This window comes from Myodes glareolus, chromosome 10 (assembly GCF_982192425.1).
Source record: "Myodes glareolus chromosome 10, mMyoGla1.1, whole genome shotgun sequence".
Lineage (NCBI taxonomy): Eukaryota > Metazoa > Chordata > Mammalia > Rodentia > Cricetidae > Myodes > Myodes glareolus.
In genome coordinates this window covers 729,787-753,926 of record NC_142035.1, presented here as the reverse complement: position 1 = coordinate 753,926, position 24,140 = coordinate 729,787, and the positions used below count along the sequence as shown (strand labels likewise).

Genomic DNA, 24,140 nt, shown 5'->3' with positions numbered 1-24,140 from the left:
AGAGATTCCAGACGTCAAGGTGTTGCTGCACGCTTCCACAAACTCCAGGAGGAAGGATCCACCTTGCCCCTCCCGGTAGCCTTGGCTTGTGGCTATATCACTACAGCCTTTGCCTGTGTCTTCATTTAGCTTCTTCCCTGTGACTTACTCCAAAGTTCCTTCTTCGTATACGGACATTATGAATGCATACAGGGTCCACTCAGAAAATCCAGGTGCAGAACGGTTGCTGGTCACATTAGCAGGTTCAGAAGTTCCCATATGTGTTTAGGAACAGGGCCTACTGTTAGCCCACTGCCGTCCTCCTGCCCTTCCAAAGGCTCTTCAGAGGCAGGAAGCTGCTGGGGTTCTAGCTAGCCCTATTGTCTACTTCTGTAGAGAGCAAGCCCTTCTTTATACCCATCACTGGTCCAAATACCGTGAGTCACAGATTCTGTAATTAAAGAACCTACTGGTATTCTGACATGTTACCACCCAACACTGGGACACTACTTCCCACCAGGGTCCTAAGCATGAGCCATGAATGGAGCCATTCACTTTCAAACTCCACTCCTTGCCCCACTCACCTTGGGCCCATCCCTCAACTAGCTACTCTCCTAAGAGCAGGATCCTCAATCCAGCCAGGAGACGCAGAAGTCACCGACATCATCACGACTAGCAGTCAAGTATAGACCAGTCCTGGGGCTTTTCGTCACTAGCCAAGGTTCGAGAGTCTCTCGGGAGACTCAGGTTGCCCACTTGGCCCAGTGTTCCAGCCTTAGGAACAGACCCGTAGGAGGAGGCCCTGTGCTGACCTGAAAGTGAGTCCGGATTTGCTCTTGAGGTTCCTCAGCAGCTCCAGCTGGTTCAGAGGTGGGATGAGTCTGGGGCAAGAGAGGGAGAAGTGAGTAAGCCTAACCTTCCCAAGAACTGAGGCTCAGCTCTGCACACCCACTCCACTTCACCCTTGGGAGCAGGCAGCAGATGCCAGAGCATGGGTGTAGAACACCTGAAGCTCTGAGCTCAGCGCCTCCACCTCTCCCAAGCTCCAGGGCTCTCTTTACTCTCTCTCTCTCTCTCTCCACTCATGGTGTTTCTGGGGCCTCAGACACAGGAAATGGTCAGGACCCAGCATGGACAGCAGGCCATAGGGGCCCAGCCCGTCAGCATGGAGTAGATCAAGAGAGCAGAGTTAGGATACCTCCTCCCCTGACTTCTCTTCCATTCTATTTCCAAGGAGCTGCAAGCACAGTTCCCCAACATATTCAGAGTCTCTTAAGTCCCCTGGGGGAGCTTCTTTGCCTCCAAAGGCTAGAATGGTATGGGGGAAGGTCACAGAAAAGGGCTTTGCTGGGCAAAGAGAAGCTCATTTCCAGGTCTATGGGATGTCAGCTTGGACAACTGAGGGGACCCTCATCAGGTAGCCTGACTGTTCCTTTTCCTGACCTGGCTGCACACAACTCTCAGCCCCATGCCTTGGCCTCTGCCGACCTGCCCTGGTACTCGGCCAGCCCATTGCCACAGCCACAGTCTCAGAGAAAACATGTTCCCATGTGGAAGGTGAATGACTCCCTTCCCGCATAGGGATAAAATCTCATCCCAACCCATTCTCGCCCTTAGACCCTCAGCTTTCTCCTGGCAAATGCCTTTTTTTTTTAAATAAAACTCTCCCCCCTCATTTTAGGATAAACACAGTGGTCCCTTGGCTCCTGTGACACTCTTATCCGGATTTTGACCCTACCTGCTCTAGGACAGCCTCAGTCTGCAGATCCTCTAGAATCTCTTTCAGTACTGGCCTCCTGGAGTCCCAACTACACACCCAGACCCTCAGGACCCTCGCTCTGTCCTTGTTCTTGTCTTTCACTCTTGGCCCCTCAGGTAAAAAGCGCAGAACTTGGGTTCTTGGGCTTGGGTTCCTACAACACTTAGCCACCTCCTAGCCCATCACTACCAGGCCTCCTCTCAGTGTGGTCATAGGTACCTCCTACTGGAAATGTCCTCTCTTCCTCATCCTCCACCTGCCTCACCTGGGCTCTCAATATTCACACCGTCTCTCTACCCCACCCTACTCCATTAGCTCTCTCAAATATGCCCAACAGTCTTGCTGCTCTTCCACTCAAACATTTAATGGCTTCCCACCACCTCCAACACAGAAGGAACACTGGGTTTCCTGGAAAACTGGTCTTGTTCTTCAATCTTGTTCCTTCACTCAGAGAGACCCACCCTGCACCTCTGGGCCACGCTGCCTCTGTCTTCTCCTCCCCTCTCCCTTTACCCCAGAGGCACAGGCTCTGGCAAGGATTCCTCTATCTGGGCCCCTCCCTGCTTCATAGCCACAGCCCCAGACCTAGAGGGTCGCTGAAAATGTTGGTTAAAAAAAAAAAAAAAACACAGAAGTCCCATGAGCTTCTCTCCCTACCCCTTTCTGCCTCCCCTCCCCCCAGCCATTCACTGTCCTTGACAAGCCAGCGTGAAAGCAGGAGCCTAGCAATCAAAGTTGGCAGCTAGAACCCTGAGGGCCTCCCCACCCTTTTCACCCAGCCCTGGGGCCTGGAGCAGGGTCCTTGGCACAGTTATCTCCCTTGGACCCCCACAACCACCACCACATCAAACCCGGGTTAGACACATGTAAAACCAGTCCTCCCAGCCACACTGGACGCATGCCCAGGACACACAAAGCAGCCACTAGGGACAGACACATGGACGTGGGGCCGTGCACATAGCTGGTCACCCCTGAGCAGTCACAGAGGATTGAGCGAGGGGCAATCCCAGGAGAATACTGGCTGATCTGAGGATACTGTCGGTCTCTTGGGACAACTCCAGCCACATAGGTTGGGGACTGTGTGTGTGTGTGTGTGTGTGTGTGTGTGTCTGTGTGTCTGTGTGGTTGGGGGGCATCTTCTTTCTGGGTGTGGTACTGACTGGAGAAGATGGGCTGAGGCCAGGAGGAGCAGGGCAGGACACAGGTCTTCCATGTGCCAGGCGACTGGGAGCCCCAGGAAAGGCTGGACATTAGTATGCTATTTCCACAGCTACCTGTGTCTCTGGCATCTGGGAAGGAGAAATCCAAGGGCATTCCCAAGAGAACAACCCTTCTATTTTGAGAGTCCTAGTCCAGTCCCTACAAAAGGCAGGAGACAGGACGCAGCTCCAGAAAAAAGAATCTATACCTGCTTCTGGACCAGGTCAGGAGGGACTTTATAGGGCTGTGCTGGTATGCGGGTCTTCCTCCAGCACAGGCTCCATGCAAGCAGGGAGGGGCTGGCTCACCTTGTACAGGTAGGATAAACCTTCCTGGACAGCTCAGCTGCCTTCACATGAGCAAAAAAATAAGCTTCATGCTTCTCAAATTGGCCCTAAACACAGCAAGGGGGAATCGCCACTCAAAATAATCTGTTTCCTGAGCCTTCACACTTTCTCCACTGTGGTATTAAGACTCCAGGGTGGTGGAGGAGATTCAGACTCTGGGAGGGAGACCCTGGAACAGATGACCAGAGTACAATAACGGTCTGGGGTGTGCTCCTGGTCCCAGACATAGATCTCTCAGAAGCATGGTGAGTCCCATGACCACCACTCTGCTCGTAAGTGGGGCTGTGGGGGTGGAGTAGAGGCAGAGGTAGGGAATCAGCTGTAAGACAAGGCAGGAAGCAGGCCAAGGAACAAGACACACTGAGGACAAGGGATCCAGCAACGGGAAAGCAGCAGCTGAGGAAGCAGGAGTCAGAGAGGCAAGATGTGCTCACACTGGTCTAGAAGGAGCTACAGGTTAACACAGGGACTCCAGGCAGGGAGGGGTCACAGGGAGACAGGGTCCAACGATGGTAGCATTAGAACTAAAGGGCGGGTACTCTGGGGTGGGATATAGGCTCTAAAGGGCTTGCCACACTCCAAACTCAGACAGACGAGAGCTACACACATCTCCCATCCCATGCATGTCCTACCTGGAGGCCCCATAGGTTTGAGTTTGCGAGCTTTCAAGGGTTTCACACACACACACGGAGGGAAAAGAACCAAAAATTTTTAAAAGAACGGGATAAGAAAAAGAAAATGAAAAAAAAAGTTGAGGGAAGTAGGGGAAACAACAGAATAAAGAAAATTAGCCCATAGCTCAGTCCTGTCCCAATGCCCTACAAGGAGCACGGAGCTTGGGGCAGGGCCAGGCAAGGGCTAAGGGCTCAGGGCTCCAGAGGAGCCTGGGGTGGGAGCTGAAGGAGGAATGGCAAGGCCATCTTTCTCCCAAGCAATGCCCTGCGGTGACTGATGCAGGCAGAGTGGTGTATGGTCTATCTGACCATTGCTGGTTGCCAGATCCCTGAAGACGATCCCCAGCCCAGGGGTCCTGGCAGAGCTCTGTGCCCATGCCACCTGGAGGTGACTCGGATGGAGAGAAACAGGTGGGATGAAATGCTCTGACAGCGGCCACGAAGCTGAAGCTGGTCCAGCCTCTTTTCTCTCACAGCACCCAAGGGGCTCTGACTTAAAGCATCAGGCCTCCCATCTTCACCTGAGCTTAAGTTTTGTGCACACAGTTCCCAAGCCAGTGCTGCTACCCGACTTCTGAGCAGTGGCCCTCATCCCTGGTGACCCCCCAGAAAGGCACTTCCTGACCTCTTCCTGCTTTTTAGATCCTCCTGGGGTATCCTGTACTCTGCCTTGCTAACACACACACACACACCACACCCTCACTTACACACACACACACACACACACACACACACGGCCACTCACTCACACACACCATCATCACCCTGGTCTCTCCTGGAGAGCACAGTCAGAAGAATACAGTCACCACTGCCCTTCTTTGGGACTGCAGCACTAAGGCCATCACTCATCTCGCGGAACAGCTTGGGTTGGGAATCACAACACAGTGTTCCCCAAAGAGGAATGGAAAGCAAAGGATGGGCACATGAGTAAGAAATAAAAGCCACGACACCGTAAAACAAAGAACCAAATCAATACGGTGAAACAAACCACACAGAACCCTTTGTGGAAAAATACATACGCGTGGAAAAAAAAAAGAAATTAAAATCAATGGGGTAAAGAACAAATGGAAACTAAAAAGCCAACCACCATGCAGGGTGGCGAGGCCGGGCCTGGCGCAGTACCTGTACATGGGCACAGTGACTGTGCGTTCGTAGTACTGCCACGTGGAGTGCAGGTCGGTGCGTGAGAGGTTAGTCGCATAGAATCTCCAGGCCGACTGCAGTGGAAAGAGGTGAGATGGTTGCCACTGGGCTGAGGCTACCCCGCTCCAGGGACCTCATCGACACAGGACTGCAGCCCCCGTGCCTGTCCTCACCCCACACCCTCGGGGTGTGGGAGATACTCTGGCTCTGGCTCACAGTGAGCCCTGCTGATCTCCTTCCTGTCTGTCTCTCCTGACATCGAGTGGGTGACTTCATTAACCTCCCCGATCCAAACAAGACCTAACCCAACCCCATGAGTTCTAAGGAGGAAGGTAAGGTAAGGAGGTAGCTCCTTCCTCCAGGCAAGATGGCACAGGCTCGGTCCTCCTCGCTGGCTAGGGCTTCTTTTCCCTATACTTTGTTGTTGTTGTTGTTTTGTTATGTTTTGTTTTGTATATGCAACAAAATCTATACAACATAAAGTCCATCACTTTGACTGCTTTAAAGTATACACGCCGTTGCATCACCTTGGCCACTATCTAACCACAGCGTCTTACCCTCAGAAAGGCATGCCCATATGTCCACACCTCCATTACAGCCTCCTCCCAGGCTCTGGCAGCATCAGCCTTTTAGTCTTGAGAGATTCGACTGTTTTGGAAATTTCCTACCCATGATTATATGGCCTGACTGTTAGTTTCTTGCATGGAGGGAAAGGCCCTCAGCGCCGACCTGAACTTCAGTGTGCACTCAGCTCCATCTGTTTCCTGACTAAACACTTGCCTGTGCAGGCATGTCACAGACACCAGTGAGCATAGCTGTCCCATATTCTGGCTGTTATGTTCAGGGCACGACAAACACGGAAGATTTTGGCTGAATACCTGTCTTGGGTTCTAACAAAGGAGAGAGCGTGTGGGTAAGGAAACAATTCCATGTGTCACTTTCTTTTCTGTTTTTCTTTTCTTTCTGGTGCTGAGGGTAGAATCCAGAGCCTTGCACAGGGGAGACAAGAGCTCTAGTAGTGAGCCCAGCTCGGATTATTGTCTTCTGAGTGGCTGCTGTACCACACATCCCCCCAGGGATGTGTGAAGGCCCAATGCCACCAAAACCCCACCAACACTTATTTTCCATTTTTTCATGTTTTAATCAACCCAGTGAGTGTGAAGTGGCATCTCATGATTTGATCTTCATTTCTCTAGCGACATAGCACCTTTTCACAGGCTTATGGCCAGTTGTCTCTCTTCTTGGAAAAAAATCTCTCTGTGAGTCCCTTGCCTCAAAACTCTCTGGGTTGTTCGTCTTTTTGTGATTGAGTTTTTGGGGTTCTTTATAGATTCTGGATATTAAATTCATTTCCAAACCCCTCCTTTTTTTGTTTTTTCGAGACAGGGTTTCTCTGTAGCTTTGGTGTCTGTCCTGGAACTAACTCTTGTAGACCAGGCTGGCCTCGAACTCACAGAGATCTGCCTGCCTCTACCTCCCGAGTGCTGGGATTAAAGGCATGTGCCACCACCACCCGGCTCATTTTCAAACTTTTTTCCCATTCTATAGATTGTCTTTTCACTCTTGAATGTCCTTTGAGGAACAAGTTTTTAATTTTAATGTTCTCTATTTTCTTTTGTTACCTTTGTGCTTCTTGGTATCATATATGAAAGATAAAAACAATAAATCTTGTTTACTTCCAAAGCATTTAATAGTCTTAACTCTTTGATTTAAGGCAAGGTCTCATTATACATCCCAGCCTAGCCTCAAACCGAGATCTTCTTGCCTCCATCTCCAGAGTTCTGGGAATACAAGCAAGCACCACAAAGCCTGGCCAAGCATCATTGAAAAAGAAAACAAAACTCCAAACAGAGTTTGATGACACATGTTTATGGTTCAGAACTTAGGAGTCTGAAGCAAGAGAATCACATGAGTTTGAGGTCAGCCTCTGTTACAAAACAAGCAAAAAAAAAAAAAAAAAACCCAGTAACAATAGCAAAACAGGTCTCCAGTTGCCCCATACCATGGATTGAAACAGTTCTCATCTGTAACCAGCCTGCAGATGGGCTAACTCATGCACTCACTGTTCTGCTGGTGTACTTGCCCTTACGTGAAAACACCACCATTTTGATGACCACAGCTTTGTAATTTAGAATCTGGAAGTGTGAGTCCCCATACTTTGTTCTCCTTCTTCAGCACCGACCTGGATATTCAGAGTCTGTCATAATTCCATAGACACCTTAGGATTAGCTTTTCTGGTTTTGCAAAAAAGGGTGGAGGTCGTTGGATTTATGACCAATACAATGGATCTGCATATCAATGTTTGGGAAGAGCATTTTAATGAGATGAAGTCTTCTAGTCCATGAACATGGGATAACTTACTTTTGTCTTTATCAATAGTTCAGTTACATCAAGTTCATGGAGTCCAGGTTGGCCAGACTGACTTCTACAGAATGGCGATGCTTTGAGAGTTGAGGTCCTGGTACCTCCTCTGAGACTCCCCTCCAAGCACTTTTCTGCTTGGGAGCCAGAATCATATCCAAATGATAAATCTCTTGAAAAACCAGTCTTTATACCCTTGCCCCTACCTCAAGGCTACTGGGGTCACCGCTAACCAAATCTCTGGCCCCCAAACATGCAGGAAGGTCAGCTTCACTCAGAGGAAGGACCTTTTGATCAATTATTCTATGGCCTTGTATCATAAATGGGTTGGAGATATCTTGAAGCTCTAGAAGCCATCTTGAAGTCACAGTGGAAAAAACGGTGCAGGTAAGGCAGAGGGATTGCTCTGTCACGTCACCCACAGATGTCCTCTGTCACTTGTGGGTGAAGCAGGGACAGCATATGTTGTTGCTCTTTGGTGGCACTTCTGACTTTTGGAAGATGCATAGGCAGCTGCTGAATGGCCTTTGAGAAGAGTATATGGGAAGATACTCAATTTTTGCTGTCTTCTGTTAAAACTTTTGACCCCGTGGGCACGCAGTCACTTTCTTTTTCAAATGGAAAGTCTGTTCTTCCTTGGTTTTTGTTTTTTGTTTTTTGTTTTTGTTTTTGTTTTTTGTTTTGTTTTTGTTTTTTGTTTTGTTTTGTTTTTGCAATTACAAAACAGTAGCCATGTGTTTTGTGGTGAAAGCTATGTAATACATACACAAAAAGAGGCTGGACCCAAGGTCGAGACTGTGAAGGCCACATCTTTAGAAAAGACAGACAGACATAGGGCCACATTCAGCTGGCAAGAAATCCTGCCCAGCTCTAGGGTCCAGCAGAAATATCTGTCTTCTTGCACACATGTTTAGGTGTTCTACGTTCCATCTGCCCCTAAATGATAAGGCCAGCTGGGTAAGCTCAGTGAAGGAAGGCACAGTATCCACAGGCTGAGCAGCTAGGTCTAATTAGCACAGATGTGGTTCAAGAGCCACTAGATGCCAAATTATCAACATCTCTAAGCTATGGGTCTCACAGCTGCAGAATGGATATGATGAGACACCTATCCACAGGGCACTGGAAGGATCTGGATGGTTACTAGGACAGTATGGCCTTAGCCAATAACCCGCTGGGAAGAGGGCCAGCCACCATCACTACCGTGAGTCACTGGGTATGACCTCAGATTGTCTGAACTATTCTCATATTGAAAACAATCTTGTCTTCCAAACATGGGTCTATCCATAGACATGGAAAAGCCTGGTACAGCCACTGTCAATGCCAAAATCTTGGTGGGCTTCCTTCTAGGTAAGGTGGAATCAGAATGGGGGTTGGTCCCTGGCAGGGACTAAGGCTCACCTGGATCAGACCTGCTGCGGGGTTCCGTCGCTTCTCAAAGTGTTTTTGCCGATGCTGCTCTTGAACTTTCAGAGCAAAGCCAGATCCCAAAATGCCCTGCAAGTCACTGAGATCAGACCACACCCTGGGACCACGACCCTCCTCACCCTTGCCTACAAGGCTTCCTACATCCTTGGAATTCCCTAGCACTTCATCACCTAAAGCCCAGGCTTGGGGGAATCTCTGGCCAGCAGAAGGCAGTGCCTAATGATCCCAAACAGGAGCCCTCCTAACCTGCTCTGTCCACAAACAGCTACAGCCAGCTGCCCTCTGCAATCCCCAGTGCAGCAGCTGGCACACCCATCCTATTCTGTATAGGGTGAATGAGGACCCCACTGTCTAGGGTCATTCAGACGGGAAAACCACAGAAGTCAACAGAGCTGTGTCTGCAGATGCTAGAAGTCTACATACTGAGATAGCCTTCTAAATCAGGAAAACCTCACTCTGGTCTGGGATGGGACCTCTCTAGGGAATGTGAACCCTATGGGGACAGTTCACAAGTGGCCTGTGATCAAGTCTAACAGGTAGCCTCTGAGACACCCCCTAACATCCCTAGGGCAGGAAGGGGTGTAGGACTCACTGCAGGAAGGGCGAAGAACGAGACGCCGATGAGGGTAAACGTCGCGGCCAACAGCCTCCCGTTCCAGGTCTGAGGGTACTTGTCCCCGTAGCCAATGGTCGTCAGGGTGATCTGAGGGGCAGGGAGCTCCGGTCACTTGGGCAGACTGGCAATGGCCTACCAAAGGCCTTTCATCCCAGGCCAGATGTCCCTGCTCAGTCGTGAGAAGCTCACCCAAGTAGTTTGCCTGTATCTTTGGGGGCAGCTGGACACTGAAGCCACTCAGACTTGGGCTGGACAAACAGGAGGGTCACCCTTGTTACATCACCCATGTTAAGGCAAAGCAAGGCCAGGGTCAGCACAGGCTGTCCTTTATCCTTCGATTCCACCAAACCCCAATCTCTCTCCATTCCCAACACTCAAGGGAACACTTGAGGGGGTAGACGTCACAGTACACACCGGAACCAAACAAGGACAGCGGTTGCCATCCAGGCGAGCTGCTGATGTACTAGCCCCTGCTCTGTGCTCAGAAGTAGGGGGCATCAGTGAACTATGCGTACCCACCGAGTAGGGCACAAGAACAAGGAAGTGCAAGGATGCCAGGGTCCATAGAGGGCAAGGAGAGTAGGTTTCATGGATGATGGGGACAGTCTCTCAGGAGGGGAGGAGGGCAGTGGTGGCAGGTAGGGGGTGGCCAAGACGACAAATGGGTAGCAGTGAGGGGGCTGTATTCTAGGAACCAGTAGACATTTTAAAATACAATAATTACTTCGAAACAATAACGATAAAATGTTTGCTTCAGTTCTGAAAGAGAAGAAAGGCCTAGGTCCGAAAAAATACTAAAGAGAATGGACTAGATCACTCTCCAGGACCCAGGGCCAGCTGTTACAGCTCAGATCTCCTGGGTGCCAGGCTGACTCCTGTGGCAGAGCCTGGGTGCACGGTCAGACAGTCCAGCTGCTCCCGCCCTGTGCCTCTCACACGCTCACCACTCCTACTTATCTCCCAGCCTTAAGTTCACCTCACTCCCAACAGCCCTGCTCCTTCCCAGAAGGACACAGGATTCAGGGCTGTGGTCATTAGGAAGATCATTAATAAACTACCCTGTGGCTTCCTCCCCGGAGACGCTGTCCGATCCTCTCCCAGAGACTGTAAGTGTAGCACCTGCCTAGATCACCATTTCATGGGCTCTCAGGTGACAACAGCCTCTTCCCTGAGCCTCCAAGGAGTCCAGAGCATTGGAGTAGGAGGGGCTACAAGAAACCCATTTCTCTCTAATTAGGATGGGTCTCAGGACTAGTGTGGTCTTCAGAAAAAAAGGGGTCCGGGAAACCTGTCATCCTTGCCCACTCCAAGCAGAAGTCCAATGGTGTCTAACAGTCCCTCTGAAAAGGGACAATGACAGAGGACTTCTGGACTATTCTAGGCAGTGTCCAGCACAGGGAGCCTCAGGCATAAAGGCCAGGTAAGGTTTTAGCATTTGGGCAGCAGCAAGTCGGGATCACTGTCAGCAGGTTGCAGACCATCCAAAAAAAAAAGCCTCAGAGAGTCAGTGCCCCCTTTGCAGTGTGTGTGTGTGTGTGTGTGTGTGTGTGTGTGTGTGTGTGTGTGTGGTCATTCAAGCTTTTACGTTGGTGCTGGAGATCCAAACTGAAACTTCCACACTCTCACAGCAAGCAGTTTTCCCTCTGAGCTCTCTTCCCTGTGTACTCTCCCTGGTCCTCACAACTAAAGGCAAGATCGTCGGGAGGTTGGAGACCAGAAGCAAGTGGCCTGGGATGGTGGCAACTGGCCTTGGAAATGGAAGGCCGTGACAACAGTGCTGTCTCCGGAGACCCTCCCACTGCTCCAAAGCTGTGAGGGTCATTCATACTCTTGAGCTGGGGAGCCCCAGGCTGGCTCTATCCTGATCACTACTCTCAGGACTCCAATATTTCCCCACCCCAATCTTCCTCCTCCATAATCCAGTGCCAAGTAGGGATTTCAGGCAGGTGACGGGGAGAAAGAAACCCAGTCTGTCCGCTACCACATCTACCAACACAATAACCACATCACCCTCAACTGTCAGCTCCATCATGACTACAGTCAGCCACCAGGGGGCCTCCACGAGACATGCCCACCCCGGTCAGCCTAAGGCTGTCAGGTCTCTTCTCCCAGGTCCCAAGGGGCAGGGTATATCTTCAGGACAGCAGTATCAAGAGGATGTGGAGGAGGAAGTGATCCGTGACCAGGACTTACCAGGCCCCACCAGAGTGCATCTGCATAGGTGTCAAAGTGGTCATTCTCACCCTTCTCTGCCAGATACACCAGAAAAGAAGCCAGGATGAGGCAGAGGAATCCGATGTACCAGGCAGTCACCAGTTCCTGCAAAGGCAAGAGACCATATCATTGTCCCACCCGGGGCCAACTTGGACAATGTCAAGCGTGAGAGTCCTGCCCTGAACTCTGTATCTCAAAGGCTTTGGGGGATAGAGTCCCCTCACGAGGCCAACAAGGTACGGCTAGAGTAGACACTGGTCAGGGCTGGCAGCAGGGCCTGTCTGATAATCAAGGGTGAGTTCTGTCCGATCAGCACAACTCTTTCAGCTGAATATTTTAGACCTTGGAGCAGAGCATCCAACAGCCCAGTAAACATCCTGCCCATGGCTGGGAACACATACCCCAAGCCAGGAACTGTAGTCCCAGCACTGGATACTGTGGAGATATTCTCAAAAGAGGGTGCATGCCTAAACAGGTATACACTCAGTTCCTAAAATTGAGGGTACAATGGAGGGAGGGAGAGACTAGGTTCCAGGGAGCTCAATTTCCCCAGGGTCCAGTGCCTGCTCCCACACCACCATGGCCAACAAAAAAAAAATAATAAAATAAAAAAATAGGGGACCTAGCAGGATAGAGAACACTCAATGAGTCCAATACGTGCACAGAGGCCTATAGTATAGGTCTTGGCCGCTGAGAACTCCTTCAACACAGACCGTGTGCCCACAGTCAACCCATGAGTACCCTGGTCAGCAGCCACCACAAGCCACAGCTTAAACAACCCCTAGGCAGGTAATTCAGGCACAGTATTGATCCAGGCCCTCAGAACCAGGAAGGGAAGCACTCAGCCACAGGGGCTGCCAGCTATAGGGAGGGCTGCTCAGACTAAGAATTCCTCAGCTTCTGGGGACAGGTGAGGAAGGAAGAGGGAAGATCGTCCATATCTTGTCTGGTCCTGGTTACATCCACTTTGGAGCCAGGGTAACAAGCAAGACTCAGGCTAGGCCAGGGCTCACCTTGCTGTGAGCATACACCACGGATCCCAGGAGCTTCCAGGTGCCACCCCTCCGGTCCATGCGGATCATACGTAAGATTTGCAGGAACCGCAGGCTCCGAAGTGCGGATGTGGCAAAGACATTTCCCTGGGAGCCGGCAGCCAGCACAGCGATGGAGGCAATCAGCACCATGATATCTGTAGGAGACAGGCACAGTGCCCAGGGTCACCTCCTCTGGACCCCCAAAGGATCAATGGCCCCATAGACAAGCAAGGTCATGTAGGCCTTGGGGAAGGTGGTTCCCAGTGCCCACCCTGCCTACCTGTGGTGTCCGGGGAAGACTGCCCAGCACTTTGTCCCTCCCAGCCATGGGCACCAACTCCAAGTCAGTAGAAAGAAAGGCTTCCAGAAGACCCTCCCTATTCACTCAGCCCACGGTGGCCAAGACAGAAGCAACTCCTGCCCCAGACCCAACTCTGGTGGCCATGTCGGCCAGGCCTCACCGATCACACAGAACGGCTTCCTGGCAAACTTGAGCCTGCCCCTCCAGCCTCGATACCGGCAGCAGCAGCCAGCAGCCCAAATCCTCACAAAGTACTCAACGCCAAACACCACAATGGTCACGATTTCCTGGGAGGTGGGAGGAGCACAGATGAAGATACTGTCAGGTCTTAGGAAGGCTGGCTGTAGACTGCATGGGCAGTCTCAGGACAGGGATAGATAAAGTCCCATGGCTAAGGAGCTAGAAGTTAGAGCTGCAGGTTTATCCCTCAGCTCACGTCAGCCAGGACTGAATCCCTTCTAGATACACTTCTCCCAGGGGCTCACTGCTATCAGCAAGTCCTGACCCTGTAGATCGCCAGAGGAACCACCCTTCCTGCCTCCCTTCTGAACGAGATCACTCCTGTTTGAGATGCCGTGGGAGGCTCTGGTGTCAGTGTACTGGGTGGGCGCCGGCACTGAGCGAGTTCTCAGTCAAAGCAAAGGGAGAGCAGGTTCCTCTAGAATTCAGGCAGCCCCAGGGGCAGTGGGGGCAAAGTGGGTAGAAGAGCATCCTAGTGGGATGGTTCTCCTTGAAGGGCCACCTCCATTACCAATGGCAACAGAGCAATTACGTACTGTTTCCATGACGCCCACCCCGGCCCCATCACAGGGTTTATGTGAGTGAGCATCGCGGCCTCCCACCCCCTCACCCACATCTTCTGTGGAGCACCACACACTTCCAGTGGAAACACCTATGCACTTAGACTCCAGAGAGCCGTGTGGGAAGGAGAGGTGGTGAGAGCTGTTTGATGCTGTGATGTCACTTCTGCTGTGGACTGGGAGTCTGGGAAGGGGCTTGAGGTCTGCATCACAATGCCGGAAGTAGCAGCGACTGCGGATGCATGAACTCCTTCTGCTCTGGAGGAGCCCTGGATACAAGGGCCTGACTCGCTCAGACACTCGGGGTTAGGGACAGACTGGAGGGCTTCAGGGGTGGGGAGGAAGACTACTGTAGAGGTTTCACCACGGGATCAACCAGGGCTCTTTCCCAGCCAGGCCTCTCCCCGCTGCCCTGCCCAAGGGTGGGGCTTACCAAGATGTAGAGGGCCCCCTCTGAGCTCTTCTCGTACTCCTTGATGGTGGAAAATACGGAAAGCACAAGGCAGGAGAAGACCAAGAGAAACCTGCAGGAGGTGAGAGACACGTGGTTAGTGGGCCAGCCTGGGACGAGAGTCACTGGAGGGCCCTCAGAGAGCAGCAAGGAGAGCACAGTTTTTACCATTTCCTAACCAAAACTCTGCAATCACACTGGTTCCATACCAGGCCCCTCCCTTTCTTTGGTCTATCCGGTTTGGGTCTTGACAACCTTAGCTAGTGCAAGAGCAATAAAAAGAACCAACTCCGCAGAAGACAAACATTCATACTTTTTACGAAATGCAACACTTCCTCCCTCGGTTCAGAGGCAGAAAGCTTCTCTTCCAACTGGATTTGGTGCTGAACAAGAACTTCTAAGATCATCATTCTAGTCTTGCCCTAGCTGCCATAGTCTCTCCATTTCCCCTTCCTTAAAATGTAGAGATTCCTGCTGACCAGCGTATGCTGTAACTACTCCTCTCTCCTTTTTTACCCGACCCTCCCTGGCCTACCAAAATTCTCCTGCAAGACCTCTTCCTCTATCGTGGCTATGTGCATCCTCTGACAAGCTGTGTACCTTCTCCCTTACCCAACCCCAGAGAACAAGTGCCAGAGTCCTACTACAGGATCCCAGCTTGCAGCCTTTGACAAGGGCACACCAAGCGAAATAAACACATAATAGACAGCATAGCAATAACACTACTGGCTGAGGACCACCACACACACATCTCATCCCGGGAGACTGGAGCAGCTGCAGCTAAATCACCAGAGGCAAACTCTAGAGTCGGTGAGATGGTTCAGCAGGTAAAGATGCTTGCTGTCAACCTCAGGACCTGGGTTTCATCCCCTAGGCCCACATGGTAGGAGAAAACCAATTCCCGTAAAGGGGGTGGAGTGGGGGGAAAAGGGAGAGAGAGAGAGAGAGAGAGAGAGAGAGAGAGAGAGAGAGAGAGAGAGAGAACTATAATAAAAAATTTTAAACAGAAAATGAAAACTCCAATACAAATGAGCCTCACAGGTGTGCATGGGATGTGTGTGTGTGTGTGTGTCAGGAACCCACTTCTTAGGCAGCTCAAGGAAAATTAGCACTTCTCTGCAGATGACAACCGATCACACAAAAGAGGCACATCCAACATGGAGTCATGGGGTCCTGTGCATGGAACATGCTTGGCCACAAGGCACCAAGAAGAACTCCACATGCATCCGAACTACAAGAACTCTTGCTCCAAGAGTTTCTCAGGCCTGTTTCCACCTGCCAGCAGTCCCCGGCTACCTTCAAAAGCCAGGCGTCCATCCACATGCCCAGCACACAATGATAGCAATGATGATGACAATGTCAACAGAGCTACCATGCTCCTGTTGGGCCTCCATGTCCTTCTGTGGCCCCTACCTTTGGATAGCTGACGAGTCCAGAGGGTCAGGTTCCTTCCACACAAATCTCCCTCTCAGCCTAATGTGTGGAACCGGCCACTGTCCCTACCCCTTAGTTCACAAGTTCCCTCTTACCACTCTTTGATTTATGCTACTGCAGGCTCAGGGTGCTGTCCATGAGGACATGCCCCCCTTGGGTGGTCACTTTCAGCCCAGACAGGTTTGGAGCACAGCACAAGGGACTTGTGCCCAAAGATCTCCAGGAAAACCAAGAATGTTAAGCACACAGAATTGTCCTCTCAAAGGAATGGACTTAAAACCTGTTCCTCTATCCAGAAAGCTGGGAATTGGAGGTGATTGGTGATGTGCATTATCTGCTGGGCCAGGCCACATCAAGCTCCCACAGCCAGGACCAGAGGTGGTTAATCGTCCAAATGACCTCTACTATATCCGCATGACTAAGATCAGGCCAGATCCTTCCTTAGGCCTGTAAGCTAATACAGGTAGCCCATCTCCAGAGCCCATCCTCTCGGAAGAAATGACATGTACCCTGAGTTGAGTTTCAATGTAATTATGCTTCCTTGTGTACCAGGGATTGTATTACACTCGGAAAATTTTCCCCAAATTCTATTGTCTTTAAATATGCTGACAATAACCCTGCCCCTGGCATCAGACTCTCTAGATTCTAGAGTCTATAAAGTTTGATCCAGGTTGACAAAGACATTGAACCAGGTTTCATTCTCACCTCGGCACAGTTTGTTTCCCTACCTGCCATGACCACCTGCAGGGTCCTGGTGCGGGAGAATTATCTGTATTCTGTCAATCATATTTTAATAAAACGCTGATTGGTCAGGCAGGCAGTATAGGCGGGTCAACCAGACAGGAAGTAGAAGCGGGGCAAAGAGAATAGAATAAGGTTATGGAGGAGGAAGGTCCCTCCGGCACTCCTGCGCAGATCACTGAAGAAGCAACATGTAAGCTGTCACACTGGAAAAGGTACTGAGCCATTATGGCTAATATAGATGAGAATAATGGGTTAATATAAGTTATAAGAGTTAACAAGAAGCCTGACCTAATGAGCCAATTAGTTTATAACCTTATGGAGTCTTGTGTGTGATTTCTCTTTGGGGCATGCCGGCTGAGGGGTACCGGGCGGGACAGATACCCCAACAAGCCGGCCCTCATGTTACATATGGCGCCAACGTGGATAACTGAATCCACAGAAAACTTGAAAAGTTTGGGAAAGAATAGAGTGAAGCATGTTTTCTTGGTGGCAGCAATTTCTCAGGTCTGCTCTGCTTGCTAGAGGCAAGCAATGTTCTCATTTAAGAGAGGCTTCCTGACTCAGCTTTAGCTGCAAAACTTTGTAGCTCATTAAGAGGTCCTGCCGCGAAACACTTAAATGGTATTGATGAAAAGCTGAATGCATGCTTTTCGGTTTTCAGTCGTAGCAGGAAAAACGCTGCGCTGTTTTAAAATGCCGGTTTTCTGGGCCGTCCTGCCAGGGCAAACTCTGACTCTTTCAGGCAGGCAGTCCGACTGAGTGTGGTCTGTGAGCAGAATGCTCCAGCTTGTTTGCTGGCAGGGACCTTGAAACGCCATAGAGTTGTGGCAGTAAAAGGCTCCAATGGTACCTCTAATATGAGTCTGGAAAGCTAAAAAATGGACTGGGTCTAACCGTCAAAGCCACGGTTTTAGACTCATGTGGTCATAAAAAAGAGAGAGAGATACAGTAAAGAGAGGTTCAAAGACAAAGAAAACCTCTAAATGGTTTACTATGTGTTAAAAATATATGCAGGCTAAAGGTTAAAGTTCTTAGGGTAAAAGAGGAAGAAAGAAAGTAGTTGGATGTGGTGGTACACACCTTTAATCCCAACACTTGGGAAGCAGAGGTAGATTGACCTCTGTGACCTCAAGGTGTGGTAGTACACACCTTTAATCCCAATGCCTGGTAGGCAAAGGTATATTGACCTCTGTGACTTCAAGGTGTGGTAGTACACACCTTTAATCCCAATGCCTGGGAGGTAGAGACAGGCAGATCTCTGTGAGTTCAAGGACAGCCTGGTCTACAGAGTTATTCCAGGACAAAGATATATACAGAGAACCTGTCTCAAAAAGCCAAAAGTTAAAAGAAAAAATAAAAGAAATAGAGGTTAAAATAAAGCTGCATAAAGATGGAAAATACACAGAGAATCTTGATACTGTATGCTATTATGCTCTCTTTGAATTGTTTGAATGCTGAGGAAGGAGCAACAGCTGCTAAAAGACTTTTGTTTATAAATGCTGCTGAACTAACCCAAGATAGGTATTTTGAAAATTCCTTGACTTCAGAATTTGGGTCTAAGAATATGATGCTTTGGAAAGGAGGTCCTTCTTTTGTTTTCACAGAGGATGAGACCCTGTGGATTGCTTCTATCCCAATATGGTATGATAGACCACGCCCTCCTGAAAGGTTGCTGTGAACACCCTCAAAAAATTTCTTCACTCAACTGCCGACTGAGATGAACCTGGCAGACAGGTTATACCATGAAAGACCTGATTAACTGCGCCCCTATACAGCAGGAAGAAGTTTGGAGAGAAATAACTACGTCCATATTCCCAAATATTGTTTATAAATGTTCCTTTACATTTAAAGGGGGATATGATATAGATATGAATAATTTCATTGGTATGGATTTTAAGGTCAATTTTGTTATATGTGTATATATTTCTGATTTTGATTGTGTAGTTCATTTAAAATGCAATGTATAATTAAAAATATAGGTTGTTAATGGATAATCATCGATAATAGTCAAGCTTGAAGTAATGTTAGTCTGATTTTCTAGAAATGCATAGATATATTTCAGATAGACATTCACATCTTTCAAAGACTACAGAACATGGCATTTAATGTTTTAATAACTTAGGACTTTTCATGACAATGAGACACGTCTGCTCCTGGCAGCACTAATCTACTTCAAGAGGAAGATGGGCATCGAAGAGGCTCCTTATGGAGTTGGTTAGCCATTTGGGCAAGAAACAGCTCTTGCCTGGACTGTTATATAAACTGGACACAGAGAACCCGCAGAGAGAGGACTGCTGAACTTGCCTAAAGGTGAGATGATCTTTCGGGGTTCCTGATTCATGAAAGAGTCTGCGAGACATTCTGCAGGACACAGCAGATAGTGACTGAATTGCCTTTAAAATTTCCTGCTTCATGGAAATGTCTCTGGATGTTATGGGCCTGAAGGCCGAAGATGGGTGCCCCAACGATACAGAGGAACTTTGGGTGACTGTCCAGGCAGTGAGATGTCTCTGTCATTTCTAGAGTTTTGGAAGTTGCTTACTTCTTGTTTACTTAGGTAATATATCCTTCTGGAGTCTTTGATGGAGTTGAAGAATGGATAGTCGTAGTTATAGTTTTCCATTATTATGATAAAGATTTAGTTATAAATATTGTGACTGTAATTCTTGCTTGATAACTGTTTTGTTATGTGTAATTTTACTATGTTAAAATGAAAGCTTTTCTTTTTTGTTTAAACAGAAAAAGGGGAAATGATGGAGGAGGGTTATCTGTCTATTGTGTTATTTTCATTGGTCAATAAAGAGACTGCCTTGGCCCATTGATAGGACAGAAAATTAGGTAGGCGGAGAAAACAGAACAGAATGCTGGGAAGAGGGCAATGAGCCAGATGCCATGGAGCCAGCCACCAGGTCAGACATGATGAATCTTTCCCGGTAAGCCACACCTCGTGGTGTGATACAGATTAATAGAAATGGGTTAATATCAAGATATGAGAGTTAGTCAGTAACTAACTCTCTAGAGATAATGGGCCAGGCAGTATTTAAATGAATACAACTTATGTGTAATTATTTCTGGGGTTAAGCTAGCCATGCGGGAGCCGGGTGAGGCGAAAAGCAGGCCTGCCCTGCAGCCCCTCACTACAGGGTCCTCCTCACAGACGTACCCCTTGTCACACGCTTCCTTGGGGATCATTTCAAACACAAACATAACCACTTGTCATTGAATTGCTGTTATCAGTGTGGGGAGCATGCACCTTCTCTCCTGTATGGAGCAGACATACTCTACCTCCTAACTGTCTTTTCCAGTCCAGGGTTCAGAGTGCTCAGGGGTAAAATTCTAGCCAGCCAGTGCCAGAAGTATCAGCCCAGGATTTTTGCCCAGACAATGAAAACAAAGGTGACCCTTTCCACCTGAAAAATGGTTTTAGCCTAGGAAATTAGTCTGAGTTAAGTCCCAGGGAACCAGCAACAGGCAGATGGAGAGGAGAAAGAGCACACAGCTGAACACTACCATCCAGCTCCGCCAGAACCGCTGGAGCTGCGGGTGACGACGCCCATCACTAAAGATGCTGCATTTGGTTTCTGCTCCTGCAGATTAAAGACCTCTGACGCCCATCACTAAAGATGCTGCATCTGGTTTCTGGTCCTGCAGATTAAAGACCTCTGATTTTTCTAGGCTGTAAATGGCTGAGGGTCGGGGAAGGTCTTTCTACAATCTCACCACTCATTATAATGGTGCTGTGGTCTACCTCGCCCTGGCCCCTTCCCTTCAGACAACCACAACGAATGAGACATAAGGCAGAAAACAAGGAGCTGTGGATCCTGTTTGGTTGGCAGAGTCCCTGCCTAACATATACACAAGTCCCTGGGTTTGGTACCCGACAGAGTATAAGCCAGGCATGGTGATACCTACCTATCATTCCAGCACTTAGGAGGTAGAGGCAGGAGAATCCTGAACCTCCCAAAGCTGGGTCCCACATCCTGAGAGGAAACAGTACACAGCACACAGGTCCAAAGGCCCGCTGTCTAGGTGAAGAGCCTAGGACCACCAGTCTGGCATCTCACACCCTCAAGGTCCTGGTCCCACATTCCCAAAGCATAACTGGCCCATCGGGGTAGTGACAGAAATTCAAGCACTTCATTGATAGAGCCTGGCACATATCAGTAATCAATACATACCCATCCTGCGCAATCATCAGTTGCCCACCTGGCCGCCTGAACTCAGTGACCTGCTGTAGGCCTTACTATCTCATCCCCCATTCAGCAGGCTCCTGGCACCAAAACAGGGCTCTGAGACCAATCGCATCTCCACCCTCCATGATTCCAAGTACCTAAACTCTGTAGAGGGTGACCTGACTTAAGTGTCCATCACATCTGAAAACACAGCAGCACCAAGACATGCTTGGCCAATGGCGTATACTAGCACAGCCACACTGATGTATACAAATGACTTGCACAGGTAAGGAAAGAACAATGGGGCTTAGCCAGGTGCTTAGGGACCCCAGGTGAGTTAGCAGTCAAAGGGGAATGCCTTGATGATACCCTAGGGCTGCCATGGGAAGAGATTTGGGGCCAGGTGCCACCAGCAAATGTCTCCATCACTTAACACTGACCTCACCAACATCTACCCAGGACCTGGTTACTCTACTCTCAAAATGCCAAATAGCAGGTACCATGAAGACCCATACAGGCCAGTGAATATACCATGCCATGACCTATGTAATATGCCAGCAGGTGTATATCCAACCCAAGAGGATGGTGAGGTTGGGATGGTACTCTCAGAAAGACATAGGGAGATAAATGAAGTATAGAGTTCAAAAACCGAAAAGTAACTCCCAGAGACCAAGAGGAAGCCAGCTGGTGTGAAAGACAGTGTACTGGGCTGGAGAGATGGCTCAGTGGTGAAGAGCATTGCCCGCTCTTCCAAAGGTCCTGAGTTCAATTCCCAGCAACCACATGGTGGCTCACAACCATCTGTAATGAGGTCTGGTGCCCTCTTCTGGCCTGCAGGCAGACACACAGACAGAATATTGTATACCTAATAAGTAAATAAATATTAAAAAAAAAAAAGACAGTGTACCCTATCACTCTGATCACCAGTCAGAAGTCAAGGCACCATTTTCCCCCAGCAAGAGCTGAGGATGCTGCAGAGGCCCAGGCTGGATGTTCCAGCTTGAAACAGGCACAGCAGCTGACAGCCAGCAGCACTCGGGGAGCATCTGTCACCAGGAGCCTCAACCTTAGCCTTAACTAACGCTCCACCAACACTGGCCCGAAAGAGATGCACGGTCCCTGGCGATCTTCCTGGACATAGGTCCCAGGTCTGTGGCTCCTGAGAGCACCCAACCCTGGAGCCCCAGGCTTCCGAGTTCCTGAACAGAGGCACTGGCGGCAGTGGCGGGCTGCTGGCGCGATCAGAACAGCACAAAGCCACAGTCACATTTCAAAACTGCAATTAATTTCCTTCGCTCATTAGCCAATTTGTTCAATTAACTAAGCACTGAAAAGATAAATAAAAGAAAGTACAGACATTTCGAATGCCTCCTAGCACTTCTTCCGACTGCCTGGGTGTCTACTCCCAACTTGGTCAGCAGGAAAGGAGTAGAAAGGATAATGGAGATGCCCATGCCGTGATAGGGATCACGGAGGCTTGAGTGGTGATGAAAACATGTGAGAAACACGGAAGGACACCAGGAGCAGTTTAGCCTGGGCAGGAACCCAGAGGAAGTTTCCACAAAGAGGGGTCCCCGGGGTCAGGGCCTGCTGAGTAATGAGGAGCTAGCTTGGCTAGAAGGGAAGCAGGGAGGGTGTTTTGACAGAAGAATGGTTTGGCAGAGAGGATGGATATGTGCTGGAGCTGGGCAGAAAGGAATTCAGGGCGAGGGACAGACCGACAGGGGCAGACCTAAAAAAGCAGAGAATCCACACTTAGTTCAGAGAACCAGTTCCCCATGGTACAACATATTGTTTTATGTTAAAAAGACCGAAGGTACCATATCTTCCCATTACTTATCTCACTTAACCCTTCCTGTGCCAATATTCCCTCCCTGCCCCCTTCATACCATCTGCATTCTGATCCCTCCCTTGAAACCTCCCTTTTTCCCCTTAGTGGTTTCTTGGGCTTCTTGGCTTCATGCACAAGACCCGTGCAAGATCAAACCAGATTGGAAGAGTAAGGCAGTCATGAAGTCCCACCTCTGGCTGAAGAGCTATTGGTAAATTAAGGATGCTGGATGAGATGGAGCCCATTGTCTTCAAGGATCCTGTCCCTGGAGGCTATCTATCCCCCAGCCCCTGGCCTGACACTCACTACACACTAGCAACACCAAGTGCACCCAGTAGGTTTTTTTTAAAAAAAGAACACATGAAGTTGGGAGAAAAAAACGTGGTGGTGGGTGGATAAGGGAGCAATTAGTGAGGAGATGATGGTAGATTTAAAAACACATTATATGCATGTGTGAAATTCTCAAACAATAAAAAGTGAAGAATAAATCTATCCAGGCTTTTTTCCCATAAAAAAAAAAACAAACTAAAAAAAAAGAAGAAAAAAAAAGAAAAAAATCACTAAAACTGAGCCAACGAGATAGCTCAGCAGGAAAAAAGAGTCTGCTACCAGATCGGATGGCCTGAGTTCAATCAGACCCACATGAGAGAAGAAATCAGCTTGGCACATATGTGCATGCCTGCATGCAAACACACACACACACACACACACACACACACACACACACATCAAATAAATAAGTAATTTTAAATAAATTTTTTAAAAAAGCCACTGAGGCTGAGGTGCCAATTGACCAAGCCCTCTCAGAACATTCTAGGGACCCTACAGGCAGGGGCATTTCTGAATGTGGCCACGATGACCTGGTTATATAAAGCCAATGGCAGGAGCATAAACCTAGCTCCGCAGAACACTCTCATGCAGCCAGCGGGTTATATATCATCCACCGTACAGAGCCACTCTGGAGCCCTGAGACCCCAGCAGCTTCCAGAAAGTTCCTGCCATGGCTCCTCCACTCCACGGTTTGTTTTTTAAGTTTTCAGAACAGACAGAGCAGATGGCCCCCTCCAGGAAGGCTGGTGCAGGGGAGGCTGCAAGGGACACGCAGGAAGAGTAGCGCCCACGCTGCTCTTGGAAGCTCAGAGACAGGAAGGATCTCAGGCTGTGTGACCAGGCTCCTCCCCAGGCAGGAAGCCTCCAAGGAGAGGGGGCTAGTCTAGCCTCCAGGCCTGAGACGACTACCTAGACACTCATAATCTCATCCACCTGCAAGCACCTCAGTGACATGACTGCCCCGTCCAGCACATACCAACCCCAACACATCCCACACTCGTGTCTGCTGTAGAGATGAGGGGAGGCACTGGGGTTCTAGAAGGCAGGCAGGCAGGGTTCTTTCTACCTTCCAACCTTGCGGGGGGGGATGTAATGGATGCTCCCCTACTCTCTAGCCTCCACTATGTGGGCACTTCACAGGATCCAGGTCCCGAGCCTCAGTATGGGGGAGAAATGACAACAGGAGAACCATAGATGTCTCCCGACCTACCCCCTACACAAGGCTAGCCTCCTCCAGGCTAAACCATCATGTGTCAGTGGTCATTCAACCACGGGCAGAAATTGTCCTGGGAGTGTCCATCCCATCCCATCCCTTCCCCCTGCCC

The 24,140-nt window shown here is 49.5% G+C and overlaps 1 protein-coding gene across 16 annotated transcripts in view; it reads right to left on the bottom strand.

Annotated features, from left to right (window-relative positions):
• The window catches only part of Kcnq2 (potassium voltage-gated channel subfamily Q member 2), a 63,891-nt gene that overhangs the window by 24,705 nt on the left and 15,046 nt on the right, over positions 1 to 24,140 (bottom strand). For 9 of the 16 annotated variants that reach the window (XM_085696865.2, XM_085696864.2, XM_085696871.2 and 6 more), the window contains exons 2-10: positions 14,287 to 14,377; positions 13,214 to 13,340; positions 12,732 to 12,907; positions 11,698 to 11,823; positions 9,481 to 9,591; positions 8,862 to 8,957; positions 5,082 to 5,176; positions 3,918 to 3,947; positions 792 to 860 (exon numbers count right to left, since the gene is read on the bottom strand). In XM_085696865.2, the coding sequence (XP_085552991.1) occupies positions 792 to 860; positions 3,918 to 3,947; positions 5,082 to 5,176; positions 8,862 to 8,957; positions 9,481 to 9,591; positions 11,698 to 11,823; positions 12,732 to 12,907; positions 13,214 to 13,340; positions 14,287 to 14,377 (921 nt within the window). The remainder of the gene's footprint in view (positions 1 to 791; positions 861 to 3,917; positions 3,948 to 5,081; positions 5,177 to 8,861; positions 8,958 to 9,480; positions 9,592 to 11,697; positions 11,824 to 12,731; positions 12,908 to 13,213; positions 13,341 to 14,286; positions 14,378 to 24,140) is intronic. The other 7 variants (XM_085696870.2, XM_085696867.2, XM_085696873.2 and 4 more) reach the window with 1 other exon arrangement.